This window comes from Peromyscus leucopus, unplaced genomic scaffold (assembly GCF_004664715.2).
Source record: "Peromyscus leucopus breed LL Stock unplaced genomic scaffold, UCI_PerLeu_2.1 scaffold_555, whole genome shotgun sequence".
Lineage (NCBI taxonomy): Eukaryota > Metazoa > Chordata > Mammalia > Rodentia > Cricetidae > Peromyscus > Peromyscus leucopus.
In genome coordinates, this window is record NW_023505459.1 from 116114 (window position 1) to 135324 (window position 19211).

At 52.4% G+C, this 19211-nt stretch overlaps 1 protein-coding gene across 1 annotated transcript; it reads left to right on the top strand.

The window, feature by feature from the left end:
* Nucleotides 1-1919: 1919 nt before the first annotated feature.
* Nucleotides 1920-15743, top strand: LOC114702152 (UNC5C-like protein). Its single transcript, XM_028882482.2, has 9 exons — nucleotides 1920-2090; nucleotides 7422-7851; nucleotides 8340-8640; nucleotides 9871-10133; nucleotides 10750-10851; nucleotides 10970-11037; nucleotides 11851-11951; nucleotides 12387-12500; nucleotides 15074-15743. The coding sequence occupies exons 2-9, from the start codon at nucleotides 7467-7469 to the stop codon at nucleotides 15294-15296; spliced, it is 1557 nt and encodes a 518-aa protein (XP_028738315.1). The 5' UTR covers nucleotides 1920-2090; nucleotides 7422-7466; the 3' UTR covers nucleotides 15297-15743.
* The last annotated feature ends 3468 nt before the right edge of the window (nucleotides 15744-19211 follow it).

Sequence of the window (19211 nt, forward strand, 5' to 3'; positions counted from 1 at the left end):
GGCTGCTCTCCAGGGTCCCTGGTGACACCCACCAGAGCTCCTAGTGGGTGTTTGTCTGTCTCACTCTCCTGCCAGGAATGGAAGCAGAGGGGAGGGGGTCGCAGAGAGAGAGGAGAGAGAGAGAGAGACTGTGAAGCTAGAGAATAATGAACTAAAAGAGGAAAGACAAGGAAGCTATTTCAATACGTTCTTTTATGTGCACATGTGTGTGCAGGTGCATGTGTGCGCATGTGGATGAGGGGTATGCTATGTGCACATGGAGGCCAGAGGAACGGCCTTCAGTGCCAGCTCTCTCAGTTGGAGTCCACTATTTTATTTTCATTTATTTCTTTTGAGGTAGGCTCTTTCCCTGACCTGGAGCTGACCAAGTCCGGTTGTCTGGCCAGTTGGCCCAGGGTTCCATCTGCCTCTTCTTCCCCAGCTCTAGGGTGTCTTTTATGTGGATTCGAGCCTTTGAACTCGGGTCCTTGAGCTTGCAACATAAACACTGTACTGACTGAGCCCTCTTCCAGCCATCTCTCTCCCTCTCATCCCTCCCTCCCTCTCTCTCCCTCCCTCCCTCCTCTCTCCTCCTCCCTTCTCCTTCCCTCCCTTTCTCTCTCTCCCTCTCTCTCTCTCTCCTCTCTCTCTCTCTCTCTCTCTCTCTCTCTCTCTCTCTTAATTGTATTTAGGGGCTGGCGAGACAGTTCAGTGGTTAACAGAACTTGTGACTCTTGCAGAGGACCCGAACTCAGTCCCCAGCACCCACACCAAGTTCCTCACAGCCGCCTATAACTCTAGCTTCGGGGGATCTGATGCTCTCTTCTGGTCTGAAGGCTCCCATACACAGGTGGCATGCACTCACACAGACACGTACATATAAATAAAACATAAAATAAAAACAAACATAAAACACATTCACATAAATAAAAATAAAAAAAATTAAAAATTGTTTTTTTATTTTGATTGATGCACGGTAACTACATATTTATTGGGTATAATGCAAGATGTCTTGATACATGGATACATTTTGTAATGATCAAATCAAAGTAATTAGCATATTAATTTCCTCAAACATTTATTATTGAAGTTGTGACAACAGTCAGAATCCTGTTTTCTGACTATTTCAAAATGCATGGCATATTATGGTTGACTGTAGGCACATGGTTGTACTGCAGTCTTACAGAGCACCAGAACTTGGTCTATCAAACTGCAATCCATCGACCAGCATCTCCTGCCCTCTGCTCCCAGCTCTTCCCGGACTTTCATATCTGTATTCCCATGTTTATTGCAGCGCTGTTCACAAAAGCCAAGATATGGAGTTAGTGTAAGAGTCCATGGAAAGATGGCTGGGTACCCAAGAGGCAGATAGCTCACAGATGGACAACTTCCCGCCCCTAGGGGCTTTCATCCTTAGAGGCTCGCCGCCGTCTCCAGGGCTCTGCTCTTCAGGCTCAGAGCCTTGGAGTGTCGGTGCTACCTCCAGCTCGTCCCCAAGGGCAGAGTCCCACCAACTCTGAGGGGTACGGAGGAGGTATGGGAATCCTTCACACCGGAAGGACTGAAAAGAGACTCTCGGTGCGCGGACCGGCTACACTGCCTCACCCGGAAGTTTCTCTGAGCTGAGATCTCCCGCCCAGACTCTGTGGATACAGCGGTTGTGTTTGAACAAGATTTCCAGGTGAATTCTGTGCGTCAGTCCTCTGACAACCTATGGCGAAGGTTCCCTCCTCTTGGTCGTACTCGCAGCCTTTGGTAGGGGCTGCTGCTCACCAGCAGAGGGCGCTGTGAGGAGGGGCTTCTCGATGCAAGACCTGTACCAAAGCGGCCTCCTTCCTCCTCCCTTCCAGACCTGCTGTGGGAAGTGTGCTGACTCCCATGCCTCACCTGGACTTTGCCGATAGACAAAGACACTCTCAGCCACCCTCCTTAGCGTGACCTGGGAGGCAGGACGCTGCCGGGAACTGGCAGGCCACACCTGCCTGGATTCCCCGCCCAAGGCCACTTGTCTGCTGGCCTGGAGACAGGTCTGGCTGACCTATCTGTTTCTTAGAAAAGGAACTATTGCTTCTGGATGCGCTAGCGGCCTCTGAGAGCAAGCTGACTTTAAGGTGAGTACCCCAGGGGCGGCTGCAGGGGGGATGGGCATGGTTAAGAGGCCCAGGGAAGAGCCAGGTCAGTTTAGCTAGTCTGTGCCTTGTGAGGACTCTCTGCATGGGAGAGAGGAGAAAGGGCCCGTGTTGGCTGGTGTCAGGAGCAGGGGGATGATTCTGTGTTTGGTGGAAATGTGTACCACGCTCACGAATGCTGGCCACGAACTGTGTGTGTGGCCTCATTCGTTCTGTTGGTAGTTTTTTGTTGTTGTTTTCCTGGTACTGTGTGGCTTGAACCCAGAAACTCAGGCTTGCAGACAAGTAAGTGTTCCATCACCGAGTTACATCCCCTGTCCTCTTTCACTTTTTACTTTTGTTTGTTTGTTTGAGACAGGGTCTCACTATGTAGCTCAGGCTGGCCTGGAGCTCACTACTAGGTTGACCTCAAACTCAGAGATCTGTCTGCCTCTGCCTCCCAGGTGCTGAGATTAAAGGCATGCCCCCGCCCCTGCCCCTCCCCCCAGTGCTGGGGCCTTATTTTTTTTAAGACAGACTCTTACTGCATTGCCCAGGATGGCCTTGAACTCTCTGTATGCTCAGGACAACTTTGAATTTGTGACCCTCCTCCTTCGGCCTCCTGAGTAGCCGGGGTCCCTGGCTTGTGCCACTGAGCCTGGTTTATCAGGTGATATGGTGAGGAGCAGTGAGGTGGGGAGGGTTGAGTGTCTACAGGATCTGCACAGACCTTTCCAGGAGGGTTCTGGATCTTTGTTCTCAGGACAGGTGATGATAGTATTCTAACGTCCCTTGTTTCGGGGAAGTGCTACCCAGAATGCTCTGGCCTTGAGACAGACAAGTTGGAAGAACTGGATTCTGAGGAGCTGGACTGCAGAACAGTGAATTTGCGGTACTTCAGGCGACTCCCCTAAACTTTGGTTCCTTTCCCTTCTCGGGATCAGAGGTGGGGTGAAGGCCAAGGGAGTCTGGAAGAGTGGTCAGGGGGCCCCAGGCTCGAGCTAGAAGGAGCTGAGCTGCTGCAGGCCAGAGAGATGAAGAGGCTCCCTGGAGGCCCAGGGTGCTATGGGAGTACTCTCTACTGACTGCCCAGGTGGGGCTGCTGGCAAGGGACCTGGCCCGATGGGTGGAGGGGGTTTGAACTCTGGTCTGTAGAGGCCCCAAGAAGGCTGTGGCCCTCTCATTTCATTCTGGAACTTTGGCGGGCAGGGCATAAACGCCACTAGCCATGGAACCCAGAGATGCCTTTACTCCTTTTCAACTTCTTCTGGCTCTCCTCCTCTTCCTTCTCCCCTTCACCTCTTCCCATTCACCTCTTCTCCTCCCCCCTCTGCCTATTTTCCTTCTTTCCCGTTTTTACTTACTCATTTTTATTTTATGTGTATAGTGTTTTGCCTGCATGTGTGGCTGTGCACCATGATCATGTAGTGCCCACAGAGGCCAGAAGAGGGCATCCGACCATTTGGGACTGGAGTTCAGATGGTTGTAAACCCCATGCAGGTGCAGGACTCAAACTCAGGTCTTCTGAAAGCCATCGTTCTTAACCACTGAGCCATCTCTAGTCCCTTTCCTTCTTCTCTCTCCCTCCCTCCCTCTCCCCTTTCCTTCCTTCTCCCTCCATTCCTCTCCGCCTCCTTCTCTCCCTCTCCCTCCCCCTCCTTTCTCCTCTCCCCCTCCCTCCCCTTTTCCTCTCCCTTCCTCTCCCCACCTCTCCCTCCCTCCCTCCCTTCCTCCCTCCTCCCTCTCTTATTTCGAGACAGAGTCTCACTCTCTGTCCTTAAACTCTCAACCTTCCTGCCTCAGCCTCCCAAGTTCTGTCATCACAGAGCAGAACTGTCTTTCTCTACATTTGCTCCTTCCCATCCGACACCATTCTCAACGGAGAGACCTGGGAGCAAAGGGGAGTGGGGTAAGCCCGAGGGGGGGGGGCGCCCTGAACTCATCACCTCTGCACATCTTCAGTTCCTACTGAAGAATCCTCCCTCCGTCCCTGCAGCAGGCAGAAAACTCAGTTTCCTTACCCGTGACGCGGAGACGCGTGTCCACACAAGTCAGGCCGTTACTATTACAGTTTGGAGTAGCTGTAACATTGTTAACAGTGAAAGCAGCAGAGGGGGAGGAGCCTCGAGGGAGCTGGCTTCTTACCCAGCTCAGCTCCCTTCCTCCACTGACTGATTCACAGGGGCCTGCAGTGTCCTGGCTAAAGAAGGTTGTGTTTCAAGATAAAGTGAACAGCGTCCCATCTCCTGTGCACAGTTCAGGGAGAGAATAAAGGGAAACAGGTCCCTCCCCGACCTCCAATGGCGATGATGATGATGATGATGATGAGGAGGAGGAGCGTCTGCCTGTCTGGCAGGGGCTGGGAAGGGAGTGAAGTCTTTGAAGGTCTTCAGGACGGAAAAGTGTTGAAGCTTAGCTGCTGCTGATTGCTGAGGAGAAGGGCGATCCTGGGAGCTTTTTCAGTTAGTGCAGAATTCGATGAGGTACGGAGGCTTCCTGAGAAGGAGGACATCACGCCTCAGGAATCCAGCTGTCAAGTGGAGGAGCTGCATTCCCTCGGCAGCTCCTCCAGGGCTGAACAAGACATCTTCGCACTTCTGGAGCCTCCCATGGTGCCTGGCATGCAGCTGGAGATCAGAAAACACTCATTTGAGTGAGAACGCTGTGGGACACATGTAAGGAAGAGCCAGATTGACAGTGGAGAGGCCGTGAGCCAGTCAAGGGCTGAGGCATCACCAGGGCTTCGGGGAGCCACAGCCAGGGGCCAGAATGCACAGGGAATGGGGATCCCGGCCCCACCAGCATGTGTGGGTGTTGGGAGTTAGCAGGACGGACTCAAGGAGGAAGTACAAGGGGGTGGAAGCAGATTCAGGGAAAGCTGACGTGCATCCTGGAGGTTGCTAGAAGGTTCTGAATTTCTAATGGCTGCCACTGCCAGGCAATCAGGCGAGCCCTCCGTGAGCATGTGCTTTTGGCCTGCCTCCTTTCAGCCTCTCTGTAGGTCCCACTTTTTTTCTTCTTCTTCTTTCTCTCTCTTTTTTTTGCTTCCACTTTTAACTTTTGCTGATCATGTACTAGATGTATGCCTGGGAGCTACCTTCGGACTTTTATGGCAGGAGGAGGGGCATAAATAAACACACTTTTGGATAGTGCTTTATCATCTCAGGTGCTTCTCACATGATCTCATGCCGTCCTCATTAAGAAATGCAAAGCCCTAGGACTCAACAACCCCCACCCCCCACATACACACACACAACCCCAAGGACCAGGGACATGGCTTGACTGACAGCATGCTTCCCATGTAAGCATGAGACCTGAGTTGGGTCCCCAGGACCCATGTGAAAATGTGGACGTAGTGGCTTGCATTAATAATCTTGGCACTGAGGAGACCCAGATAGGTGGATCCCTGGGTCTCACTGGCCATCCATCCAAGCCTCCTGGGTGAGCACCAAGTCCTAGTGAGAGACCCTGTCTCAAAATGCAAAGAAAGAAACAAAACAAAGCAAAACAAACCAGCCCAAACCAACCCAACCAACCAACCAAACAAACAAACAAATAAACAAGGTGGGGGCTGGAGAGGTAGCTCAGTGGTTAAGAGCACTTGCTATTCTTCCAGAAGAGGGGAGTCTGGTTCCCAGCACCCACGTCAGGCAGCTCACAACTGCCTTCGACTCTAGCTCCAGGGGAATCTGATGCCTCTGGTTTCTGTGGGAACTGTACTCATGTGCACATACCTACACACACACACACACACACACACACACACACACACACACACACACTCCTTTATGTAATTTAAAATGATAAAAATAAATGTAAAAAAAAAAAAAAACTAAGGTAGATGGCTCCTGAAGAATGATATCCAAAGCTTACTTCCACATGTATGCACACCCACATACACAAACACACACACACACACACACACACAACTATAAAGTTCATGCAAAGGACATGCTTGCTGTGAAAACTCCAAGCAATGCAGAGTCTGCCAGATTCATTCCTGTGTTCTCCAGTTGTGATTTTCAGTGGCGATCACTAGAACAGGTCAGGATTATATCCTTCCAGACTTCCACTAAGACACAAGTCATCACAGAACTGAGAGTGTGAACTACGGCAAGCCCCAGGCAAGCTGTGCCCTAAGTGCAAAGGGAAATAGGTCACTAACGAGCTCATACCCACTGCCTGCCAAAATAATATTTTGAATGTGTTGGATTAAATACAAATATTATTATTTTGAAATATTTTGCTATTCCTTGTGTGTATGTACGTGTATGTGTGTGTGAGTGTATGCCTGTGGTGGGTTCCCACAGAGGCCAGAAGAGGGTGCTGCATCCCATGGAGCAGGAGTGACAGGCAGATGTGAGACTCCCAACATGGATGCTGGGGTCTGAATCTCAGCTCTGAAGAGCAGCAGACACATTTAACCATTGAGCCGTCTATTTCTCCAGCCCCACTGATACTTCGAAATGTGACCAATAAAATACGTCAAATTACAGAATTGGCTTGTGTTTTTATGACATGCCATATTGAAGACACTTCTCTATAATTTACTCTCTTCTCTCTCTCTCTCTCTCTCTCTCTCTCTCTCTCTCTCTCTCTCTCTCTCTCTCTTTCTCTCGTGCTCACAGTATACTTTCTTCACTTGTTAATCACACTCAAACCCAGGGCCCTGTGCATCAGAGCACTCTGCCCTCAGCCTATACATGGATTTTAGATCAATGAGATTGGAGGGGCTTTTTTTCCCTTACAGATTTTTTTTTTTTTTTTTTACGAGTGCTCATAAATAAGATAAATTTTGTTTTTGAGATGCTATGCTGCCCAAGCTGGCTTCCAGTTCAGGACCCTCCTGAGTGCTAGGATCACAGGTGTGTATTTCTACTGACTCAAAAGTAGATATTTGGATGGATGAGGACACTGAGGTAAATCAAGCATATGGCTTTGAACTCATGTCCTCTCCCTCAGAATACAAGTTCTTAATGCGCTTGTATTTACTTAGCTGTAACTAGGTTGTGGAGAACTGTGGGAAGATGTTTATTTTTGAGACAGTGTCTCAGTTTGTAGCTCAGGTTGGCCTTGAACTTCAAATCTTCCTGCCTCCCAAGGGCTGGACTTATAGATGTGTACCACCATGCCTAGCTCAGGAGGGTTCTTCTGTTTGCATGTGCGTGTGCGTGTGCGTGTGCATGTGTGTGTGTGTGTGTGTGTGTGTGTGTGTGTGAGTGTGTGTGCCTGCATGGGAGGAGGGGGGAGCATCCCTGTAGGGCATGGAATCCTCAGCCTCCACAAATTAAAGACTTAGCCCAGCCCTTCTGTCTCTGCCCACTTTCCCCTCAGGCCCTTGGCCTTGGCTGGTGCAGGGGTGCAGGAGTGGCCAGGCGGATGAGCCCCCAGGAGAGTTCTGTCCACCCTTTCCAATTCCTCCTGTTGGTGGGGATCCCTGTGGCCAGCGCTTTCCTTCTGGTTCAGTGCCTTCGCCGGCACTGTTCTCGGTGGCTGCCAGGGGCCTGCCAGAAGCCAGATGACCAGGAGGAGACAGTGTCCCCACCCACTCCGTCACCAGAGTACGAGCTCCCAAGGCAGAGCCCACCCTCCACACTACCCGAGGTGGCTGCTTTCTACCAGGAACTGCACACGCCCACCCGGGGCCAGACCATCACGCGCCAGCTGATGCATAAACTGCTGGTGTATTCTGCTCGAGAGGTGGACCACCGCGGTGGATGCCTGATGCTCCACGACACAGGCATTTCTCTGCTCATCCCACCAGGTAACCACTCCCAGCATCCTTCTTGGCAGAGTTCTTCAGGCAGCCAGGGAGGGTACCCCATTTGAGCTCCACCCACAGATAGCTTTGGAATTTGGAAAACCGTATTTATAGTTTAGGTTTTTTTTGGATTCCAAAGTTGGATTCTCCAAAGATGAGTCTCCACACATCTTTTGGGACAGTTTCTCTGCAGGTGGAAGTAGAATGCCTTGCTCTAAGACAGCCTGCTGTAACAATTTTCCTAACAAAGGAAGGAAGACTGTCGTGTGTAAAGTCACACAAGTCCCCATACAAGTGGCTGTGGCCCTGGAAGGAAATGGGGGACTGCTTTAGAACTGAACCCTAAGTCAGCTCACGGTGGACTTCCTCATTCTGCTGGCACCCTCAGTCCTGGGCTTTGGGCTCAGATTCCCTGCCCACTCTGCCTGGCATCCTTCAGGGCGCAGAACATTCCTACTTGCCAGACTAATCTCAGCCCATTGTTCCTCCAGGTGCTGTGGCGGTGGGTCGCCAGGAGAGAGTGTCCTTGGTCCTGGTGTGGGACCTGACAGATGCACCATCATTATCCCACAGACAGGGACTTGTGAGTCCTGTGGTGGCATGTGGCCCTCATGGGGCCTCTTTCCTGAAGCCTTGCACCCTCACATTCAAGCACTGTGCCCAGCAGCCCAGTCAGGCCTGTGTCTACAGCAGCAACACTTCCTTGCTGGATGCCAAGCACTGGAGGCCTCTGGGTCGGCCGGGGGCGTATACCTCCCGGGATGAGTGTCGTATCCTGCTCTCTCACTTCAGGTAGGCCTCATCCCTTGGCCTGTCCTCCTGCTCCGTGCCTCCCTCTGGCACTGTCCTTTCTCTCTGTCTATCTCCTTATCTTTGTGTCAGAACTGCCTGCCCCATTCTTCATCTAGGACCCTTTGACAGTCTGCTGGGACCTTTGTGTCCCTCCCTGGGCCTGCTGTTCTAATGCCCACGGCAGTCCCTTCTGTCATCGGAACCCCATCTGAGACTCTGCCCCGTTGACGTCTCTGCCTGTCTGGAGGCAGCTGGTTCAACTCAGCCCTCTGTCTAGCAGGCATGTGCAACCCACATTCCACAGGCCCCACACGGCCCAAACAGCCAAGGACAAGGCCCAAGACACAGCTGTAGACTTGCTTAAAACATAGTGAGATTTTTTTTTTTTTTTTGAAGCTTAATTGCATGGTTCTTGAGTGTGACTGGATGACATCATTGTGCCCCAGTGTCAAAAGGTTGGACACGCCTGCAGCGAGCGTGTCCTGTCTCCACATCCATCTCTTCTGGCTGCCTCCTCTGCCTGTGCTGCACTCCAGCGCTGCCCCTGAACTCCTCAGGAAGGGCTCCCGTCATGCCTGTTCTCCATCTTAGGGTCTTAGGTCCCCTGCTTCCCAATTTTCTTGTCATCCATTGACCCCCCCAGGAGGACCACATGCAGGACCCCCTTCAAATCTTGGGGACCCCGTGATTAGTCTCTGCTGCCAGGTAATCCACACTGGCTCGCCTCTCCAGTAGGTAGCAGTCACGGTCTTAGTCACTCTCTCACTGCCGTGACTCACTTGGGCTCACATTTCAAGGGTTAATCACGGAGGCCGGGGGTGGAGGCAGCTGGTCATACCGCTCTTCAGTCAAGCAGCAGAGGAAAAGATGGCTGTTGCCCTGCCATTTGTCTTTCCCTCAGTCCAGAACCCCATGCCGTCTGTCGGGGTGGGTCTTCCCACCTCAGTAACTCACTTGAGAAACTCTCTCCCTGATGTGCCCAGAGACTGGTGTCCATGGTGATTCAGATCCTGTCTAGTTGACAGTGTGAACATCACGGTCCTCATGGCCCATTCGCTTCCTGACCCTTTAGGCCACTGTCTCTCACCCAGTCCTCCTCCTTTGCCTGTTTGGAGTGCTCCCCTCACCACTTAGAGACCCCGCAGGTGACAGGAACATGGTGGTAGGCACCTTGGGATCCTGCCCTTTTGGAGCTTATGCGCGGGTGTCTGTCACCATTTCCCTCCACAGCCTCTACACCTGTGTTCTGGAGGCACCCCTGGGCCAGACCGCCCGCAAATGGCTGCAGCTGGCAGTGTTCTGCTCCCCGCTGGCCCCGGGGCAGACCCACCTGCAGCTGCGTGTCTATTTCCTGAACAACACCCCCTGCGCCCTGCAGTGGGCTATCACCAATGAGCAGCCCCATGGCGGACGCATGCGTGGGCCCTGCCAGCTCTTCGACTTCACTGGGGCCAGAGCAGACCAGTGCCTGATGCTCAAGTACATCTCTGAGGGTGAGGTGGGCCCCGGAGGGTGGGGATAGAAAGCTCCGTGAGAGGGAGGGTTCAGGGCTCCCCTCTGGCCTTCCAGGGAATCCAGAAATCCCAACTTTATTTCTTGGACCTGGTTCTTGGGTTCTTGGACCAACAGCCTTGAGAGGACCTTCTGGCTTTGTTCATGTTCCTCTGTCTCCCACTCAGCCCTTGCCAGCCATCTTGGGATGAAAGGATGAGAGGTGGGAGGCTGGAAGCGAGAGGAACCTCAGATTGGGAACTGTGTTCTGAGTTTGTCTGCCTGCCGGTGCCCTTCTTAAGGCTAGGGCTGCTGACTGGGTTTCTGGAATCCTCTGTGTGGTTGTGGACAGGAACATTTCTGGGGAATACAGCTGCTTTAAGAGGTGGGGGTAGAGGAAAAGAGGCTGATGAAGGGCTGTGTGTGTGTGTGTGTGTGTGTGTGTGTGTGTGTGTGTTACAGAAACACAAGCATAGAAACCAGGCCAGTTTGAGGTGCCCTCTCAAGCTCTTGTATCTCCATGGCTTGAGACCCACATCCTGACGCCTCTCCACAACCTCTGAAAGACCTGCAGTAGGCCTTGCACGCTAAGGACTTCCGCTTCCGTCCTCTCCCCAGGCTGGGAAAACGTGGATGACAGTAGTCGCCAGCTGGTTCCCCACCTTCATATCTGGCATGGAAAGTGCCCCTTCCGTTCTTTCTGCTTCAGGAGAAAGGCAGGTACGGCCAGAAGCCCTGCACACTTCCTGATCGCACTCCCAGCCACCCTACTCTACAGCCCCGCCCCCTGCTCCTCCCCGAGTCCTTTCCTGGCTCACCCATTTTCTTCTCTTTGTAGCCAACGAGAATAAAGACTGCTCAGCATTGACCAATGAGATCATTGTCACCATGCATACCTTCCAGGATGTGAGTTGTGCAGAGGCGCAGAGGGAGGGCGGGACCTGAGGAAAGTCTGGGCCAGGGAGCTGTCTGGGCCAGGGAGCTGGGTCCAGTTCACAGGGATCAGGGACCTGATTACAAAACAAAGCAGCTCAAGAGAGCATTTGCCATGAGCTACCACGCCAGATCTTTAAGGGACTTAGACTGGCTGGCCCCAAGCTATCCTCCATCCCTGAGCCCCTTTGATGGATGGATGGATGGATGCATCAGAAAGTTAAACGATTCAAATCTACATTATCTCTTTCTCCCAGCTCAGGACAGCTAGGGCATCTGGAAGACCTGGCCTGCTCCAAGGTGACTGTCCCCATGTATCTTCAGTGGGGATGACTAGGAAGCCGGACTTGAGCAGGTGGAAAGGGTTAGCTACCTCCTGCTCCCTCTCTCCCTCCCTCCCTCCCACAGCCACAGGGGAGAGTCAGGTTTGAGAGTCTTTGGAAAACCAAAGTAGCCTCTGGAAGGATGGGGGCAGACACCACACACTGTCATTTGGGGGAGCACAGTTGGAAGTCAGTTTCCCTGTTAGTGGGCGGTGCCCTGTGTCGTGCTGGTGCCTTCCGCCAGCTTAGGATGCACCCCGTGTGGTTTTTATCATCCTGAGGGGCAAATCTAAACCTGATTGTGTGGGGTTCTGAAGTCTGGAGGCAGAGGGTCCCTGGCCCTGGGTGGGGTGGGGGCTGTGTCTTCTGGTGACAGGCCTGTGACAGGTAGAAGGAGAGTCACGAGGAATACAGTGGGGCCCCTTGGGGGAGGAGTTTCTCATGACCCCTGCATGTGCTCCAGGGCTTGGAAACCAAGTACATGGAGATCCTCAGACTCCAGGCGTCAGAGGAGGAGTCCTGGGCAGCGCCGCCTCCTGTCTCTCAGCCACCCCCCTGCAATAGGTGAGGTGACGGCGGCTTGGCTGTTGTCTGGGGGTGTTTGGCAATCCTGCCTCAGCTCCCCCAGCAGGGAAAGAGAATGGAGAACGACTGAGTCCCTTTGTGTGTGTGTGCGCGTGTGTGTGTGCATGTGTGTGTTCCTGTGGGTGTGTGCAAGCACATGTGTGCATGCAAATGGAGGCCAGAGGTGAACCTTGGGTACTACTGTTCCTCAGGAGCCATCATCTTGTTTTTGAGATAAAGTCTCTCATTGGAACTTTGGAGCTCTAGATGGCCAGCAAGTCCCAGGAATCTGCCTGTCTCCCTCTCTTCCATGCTATGGTCACATGTGCATGCTGCCACACTGGCTTTTTATGTGGGTGCTGGTTATGAGGCCCTCATGATTGTGTGGCCACAGATTGAGCCTTCCTTTGGTTTACACCGTGTCCCCTGTCTCAGGCTGCCCCCGGAGCTCTTTGAGCAGCTGCAGATGTTACTGGAGCCCAACAGCGTCACTGGGAATGACTGGCGCAGACTGGCCTCCCACCTGGGGCTCTGTGGCATGAAAATCCGGTAAGAACAGCAGGGCTGTAGTGGAAATCGAAGGTGGGTTGGCCTGGGGGGGCTTCAGGACATCCTGGGAACTGGGCCACAGACAAGGTGACTTGAGAGTTACTGAACGGCTACTCCCCACCTGAGTCCCTTTAGAAGGACAGCTCCTTCTACATCCTTAACCTCCAGAGTAACTGTCACCAGACACTCAGGTCCAAAAACGGCCACCTGCCTTCCCTGTGTTTCCAAAGAAACTGGAAAACGGAATTGATAAAAATAGATTTACGTCCAGTTTATCCAAAACTGGGGAAAGGAAGACTCCAGTCCCTCGTAACTGACTTACAATCTAGTCATGAGACAAAGGCTGGAAGACGGCTAGACCTGGTTATAGGCCCTGCTCTCTCTCTCAGGGACTGGGGAAAGTGACTTGTCCCCGGGTTGTCCCCAGCGTCTCAGTTCTTTATACCAGAGACAGTTTTATTCTAATTACTGTTCAAGTCGAGGACTGAAGAAAATGGGGGCAGGCATTAAGATTCCAGTTCTTGAAGAAAGTCTCAGGGGTTGCTTGGGGTGGTGGTGTAACCCCCCCACTCCCCCAAGCCCGTCTGTCTGAGCCCGGCCAAGCTCATGGTTCAGGTCATTTCTTGGGTAGGCATAGAGAGGAAGCCTTTGTGTGTTCTCTCTGGAAGTCAGCTTCAAGTTCACACCCCTGTATGTCTGTCATATGAATTTTGTAAGTGAAAAGGAAGTAGTGATGGTGTCACAGCTGAGTAGAAGGGATCCGGTGCCTCAGCAGAATTGAGGATCCTTTGCTCTCTCCCGGGACTCCAAGCCCTTTCTTTCAGCCCGAGATCCGTTGTATGGTGTCTGTCTCATAGTAGGTGTGCAATAAATATTTCTCAAGAACTGATAGGAGTCACTGGCACTAGTGAGCGCCCGCCACACTGTGGCCCAAGGCACGGAAAAGCAGATTATAGGATGATGTGTGTACAGCATGTAGCTGGAAGCCTGCCGCTTGTTAGCACAGTAAGTGTTAGCAATCACAGTGGCTGGGGCTCCTGCCAAGGAGCCCACAAAGGGATCGGCAGGAGAACGCTTCTGAGCAGGTCCTAGAGTCCAGGCTTGGAAGTCCTCGTCTGGGATCAGCTAGAGCTGGACCTTGGAAGCAGAACTGATTTAGGCAATTGTCAAGTGCCTGTCTTTGTGCCACTAAGCACTGGGACACAAGAGTAAAATATGTTTTCACATCCTAGGAGCACAAATGGAATATAGCAAGGACCTTTGAGAATAACAGCCATCTTGTGTGCATTCAGTATTACGGAACACTGAAAAGAGAGACGCAACAGTTGAAGCAAGGATAGCTGAGTACGGCCAGAGGGCCGCAGAGCTGAGAGTCAGAAAGGACATCAGAGAGGAGGCCGCGGAGAAGTCATTCTAGTTGTGAGGAGCAGCTGAGGTGCAGGGGACAGGATATGCAAGGTGACGTAGTCGTGGGCTCGGAGACAGGAGGCTTAGGACGGGAGGAGGCAAGGACCGGTCAGAGAAAGAGGGCATCACAAGGTGGTGGAGGAGCGAGGCAGTCAGGAGCTGCAGATGGTAAAAGAAACTCTAGAAGGTTCCGGAACAATGGAGGGTCATCATAGAAACTAGGAATGTGATACAACACAAAATCATAAGCATACTTAAAGCTTGGATTTTTCTGTTTTGTTTTTTAATTTGCATGGTTCTCGAGTGTGAAATTTGTAGGTAACACCTGCCTCAGTTTGTTTTTCTGTTGCTGTAGTAAAACCCCACGGCCAAGTCGGGTGGTGGTGGCACTTGCCTGTAATCCCAGCACTCAGGAGGCAGAGCCAGGTGGATCTCTGAGTTCGAGGCCAGCCTGGTCTACAGAGCAAGATCCAGGACAGGCACCAAAACTACACAGAGAAACCCTGTCTCAAAAAACCAAACCAAACCAAAACCCAAACCAAACCAAACCAAAACAAAACCCCACCACAGCCAAAAGCAACTTGGGTAGGGAAGGGTTTATTTGTTTATTCATGATTGTCCATCCTGAAGGGAAGTCAGGACAGGAACTCAAGACAGGAAACTAGGGGCAGGAGGGCAGGAACTGATGCAGAGGCCATGAAGGAATGCTGCTCACTGCCTTGCCCCCATGGCTTGCCCAAGCCTCATTATTGTACCACCCAGGACGATCTGCCCAGGGATGGCATCACCCACAGTTAGCTGGACCCTCTCATATCAATCATCCATCAAGAAAACAACCCCAAAGACTTGCCTACAAGCAATCTATAGGGGCATTTTCTCAGCTGAAGTTTCCTCCTCCGGATGACTGTAGCTTCTGTCCAGTTAACAACAAAGCTAACTAGGACAGCGTTGTCACAATGTCAAACGGTTGGACATTCTCAGAGGCTGTCTTGTGCAAGATTTCAGCTTAGTGAGAGGAACCCGAGGCACAAGGGGAGCAGAGCGCAGGGGTGTGGTGCAGGGGTGTGGTGCAGGGGTGTGGTGCAGGGGTGTGGTCCAGGGTAGGTCTCATACTGCTCCCCAGCTTCCCTGCTTTCCTCTCACTGTGCCCCTGTCCTTGGAGACAGGTTCCTGTCCTGCCAGCGCAGCCCCGCTGCGGCCATCCTAGAGCTGTTTGAGGAGCAGAATGGCAGCCTGCAGGAGCTCCACTACCTCATGACCTCCATGGAGCGGTTGGACTGCGCCTCGGCCATCCAGAACTACCTGAACAGAACCCCCTGGGGCAGCCCTGCCACGATGCACGGAGGCACCTGGGAGAACGGTGGCTTAGAGCTGGATGAGAAACTCTAAGCACGCCCTGCGGGGCCTCGCGGGGTCCTGCAGTAGACCTGGCCATGCGTATAAGCTCAGGGTCAATGCCGCAGACGCGCGTGGACCGAACAGGACCCCCAGTGAGGCCAGAGAGCCCTGTATCAGGACTGCTCTCCATCCGGCTGGCCAACTTTGTCCTGAGTGCAGGTTCCCTCCTGGCCGGCAGGGGGCGCGAGAGTCTGGGAGATGACCACAGCCCAGCCCGCTTCCAAAATGCGGTTTAATTTTCTCGTGGACGGCCAGGTGGCCCTGCGGGCACACCGAGGTGGAGACGGCTCAGTCCACAAGTATTCAAGGAGCACCGAGTCTCAAGTCTCAGCACCAAGCTGGAGTCGTGGGGAGTGTCGGCTTCTTTGAACTTGCCCTGGGGAGTCTGTTCTGCCGAATGGAGATGCGCTCACCACCAGCTGAGAGCAACATTCTAGAGAGCGCCTCCCTATGGCTAGGGGGTGCGGTGGCTGTGGAGCTGTGCATAGCTTTGAGTTGAGGGGGGAGGGCGCTGAGATGGGCTGGAGCACAGAGAGGTCTCCAGAGAGAACCTTGGGAGAGATCTTTGGGTGGGGCTTGGGGAACAGGGTGGATGCACGGACGGAAGCACGAATGGGTGTCGAGCTGCCTTCATGAGCTCACCCGATGGGTGCGAGGGAGGGTGGCCGCGGGGTCAAGGCCAGATCCAGAGGCAGTCATACCTACTGTCCTTCGGCTCCTGTCCCGTCCCATGGAGTTCACAGCTGTCTTCCTCCTCTGCCTGTCTCTCACCACACATGAAGCTGAGAATCCACCCTCCGTCTCTGGCTCCTCCCCCGCAGTTACCCCCTTTCAGAAGCAGCCTGTCATTCTGTGGCTCAGGTCTTTTTTGACTGCTTTTTCTCTATCCAGTCATGGAACAACCCCCCTCCCCCACTTTTTGTGCTCCTTTCTTTCTTAAAACAAATCCCCAGTCACTCCCTCAGGCGAGTGTCTCCAAACGAATGCTATGCATCAAGGCTACTGAAAGAGCCCCAATTATTCCAGGAGTGAATGAGTAGAGATTTCCCCACAGATCAAGATCTCCCTTAGGGTCAGGAAGTAAAAACTAGATTAAAGGACACTCCACCCAGTCAACAGGTCCAGCTATTAATACTCTTGCTTACCAATAGTCTTGTTAGTTTGTCCAAAGGCACACAATCTCTCTGGAAGTGCTAACAATTCACTTCTCTATTTGCGTAAATTATTGGTACTTTTTAATGGCGAGCAATATTAATTAGTAAAACATGAAAATGCCTTTCTTCATAACTATGTTTTGCCAAGACTGAGAAATTTGGATATAGGTATGACTTTTTAATACAATTTTAAATTTCCAGTGACGCGTAGGTGTGTGTGTATGTGAGTGCAGGTGTCAGCGGAGGCAGAGGAGGCCGTTGGCTCCCTGGAGCTGAAGTTACAGGAGGTTGTGAGCACCTGACCACAGTGCTGGGAACTGAACTCTGGTCCTCTACAAGGGCAGAATGCGGTCCTAACCCCTGAGCCATCTCTCCAGGCTCCAGGGACTTTGGATGGTGAACTCACACCCATGAGCATTTGGCAGTTTGCACTTCTGGGATGAAAACGATAGTTCCCTCAGGCAGCTCGCTCCCCCTTTCCTGAGCAAGCCTTGAGATCTGGGCGCTTGGGCCCCTCCTTGTTCTTAAGCCTGTCTTGTTCCTCTCTGCCTGCTCTCCACTCCGCTGCTGATCTGCCCAAGTTGGTGCCGTGGCTCAGAGTTGGCCAGCAAAGGGAACTTTCCTCCCCTCCATCTCCTGCAGCTGCTTCTCTGCCCAGCAGGCCAATCAGAGGCATCTTTGGAGTCCTTTCTGGAACAATTGATTTTATAGAGCAAACAGAAGCCACAGGGGTTACAGGAGAGGGAGATTGTAGGAGTTCTGATTCCCGTCATGGGAGAGAATGCTTTCTGGCATGTGTTAAGTTTCGCTAGAGGAACAGAAGTGACGGGATGTATAGTATAATTTTAAAGTATTTAAAATGATGTTTATTAGATTGGCTTACAGGATATGACCTGAAAAGTCCAACTTGGCTGTCTTCACACCAGAGAGACAGAGAACCTGGCAGTGGTTTAGTCCATATGGGTGGGTTCCTTAGCAGTCCTATGTGCCAGAGGTCTAGAGGATTCCTGGGGAACCCCTAGTCTTCTGTCCACATTGGAAGCCTGAAGAAGGGGATCTGGGAATCAGGGTTTTGATACCAGGAAAGAGCGGCCGCCGCCACAGTAACAGGGTGAGAAACTTGCCAGCCAGAGTGAAGGCAAGCAGGCAAAAGGCCAAGGTCTTTCTCTTGGTCTTTCTTTTTATCTGTCATTGGAAGGTGCCCCCCCCCCACATGTAGGGTGGGTCTTTCCACTTCAAATAAGAAAGTCAAAGCCAACCCCTCAGAGGTGTGCCCAGCAGCTTGCCTTTAAGTTGATTTCAGAGCCAGTCAAGCTGACAACCAAGGTGATTCAATCTCAGGCTGCCAGAATATGGTTTCTAGGGCTGGCAAAGGGATGCCTGGATGTCCTGGGACAGGTCCTGGCTGTGTGGTGCCTGGAGGAAGGACCAGTTCCCACCTGAATATATATATTCCTGGCACCTAAAGTCAAGAGAAGGTGTGCCCTAGTGTCGTAGACTTAATGTGTTGCCCTAACTTTGGGCTGACTTGAATGGGAGCCTTTCCATCCTCGGAGCAAAGCAGTAGAAGCAGAGGTCCACCAAGGACCTTCGAGTCCACAGACTGGACAGAGATGTCACGCAGTGACCCAGTTTTATGGAGATAGTTTCCTCTTGTGCATTGACTTGACTAAAACCCCTGATGGCTGCTTGTGGCTTCTTTTCCAGTCCTTCTCCGTGTCTCTGCAGAGCCCATGCGTTAAGGGCTTCCTCCACAGTGTGTCTCATGCTATTGAGAGGGAGATAATGGAACCTTTAGGAGATGGAGCCTAGTTTAGGGAGTTAAGTCTTTGGGGAAACTCAGGATAAGATTTATCAGGACCCCATCTTCTTCCTTGTCATTTGCTCGGCTTTCCAGGCACCGTGAGGCGCTCTTCCTTGTGCTCCCACCGTGGGGCGCTCTTCTTCATGCTCCCACTGTGAGGTGCTCTTCCTCAGGCTCCCACTGTGAGGTGCTCTTCCTCAGGCTCCACCGTGAGGCGCTCTTCTCAGGCTCCACGTGGGGCGCTCTTCTTTCATGCTCCCACCGTGAGGCGCTCTTCCTTGTGCTCCCACCGTGAGGCGCTCTCCTTGTGCTCCCACCGTGAGGCGCTCTTCCTTGTGCTCCCACGTGAGGTGCTCTTCTTCATGCTCCCACCGTGAGGTGCTCTTCCTTGTGCTCCACACTGTGAGGGCTCTCCTTGTGCTCCACGTGAGGCACTCTTCTCTCAGCTCCCACCGTGGGGCGCTCTTCCTCAGGCTCCCCTGAGGTGCTCTTCCTTGTGCTCCCCTGAGGCGCTCTTCTTCATGCTCCCACCGTGGGGCGCTCTTCCTTGTGCTCCCACCGTGAGGGGCTCTTCCTCACGCTCCCACCATGATGCTCAATGCATACAATGGCCAAAGCCACTGGCTTATTGACCATGGATGGAAGCTTTGAAACTGTGAGCTCAAACCTTCTTCCTTCACAAGTATTTTGTCATAGTGACAGAAAGCAGCTAGTATTGTTAACTAGTCATTTGGAATATTTGATACGTATTCAGTTCTCATAAAATTTATAGCTGAACAAAGTACACTCAACAGGGCTGGAGAGATGGCTCAGAGGTTAAGAGCACTGGCTGTTCTTCCAAAGGTCCTGAGTTCAATTCCAGCAACCACATGGTGGCTGAAAACCATCTGTAATGAGATCAGGTTCCTTCTTTGGGCTGCAGGGATACATGCAGACAGAACACTGTAT

What these genes read in the sequence shown, in the direction of transcription:
- LOC114702152 (XM_028882482.2), top strand. Translation starts at nt 7,467, where the DNA reads ATGAGCCCCCAGGAGAGTTCTGTCCACCCTTTCCAATTCCTCCTGTTG. An exon ending in TTCTCTGCTCATCCCACCAG is followed by an intron (nt 7,852 to 8,339) that starts GTAACCACTCCC and finishes TTGTTCCTCCAG; the next exon opens with GTGCTGTGGCGGTGGGTCGC. An exon ending in CTGCTTCAGGAGAAAGGCAG is followed by an intron (nt 10,852 to 10,969) that starts GTACGGCCAGAA and finishes TTCTCTTTGTAG; the next exon opens with CCAACGAGAATAAAGACTGC.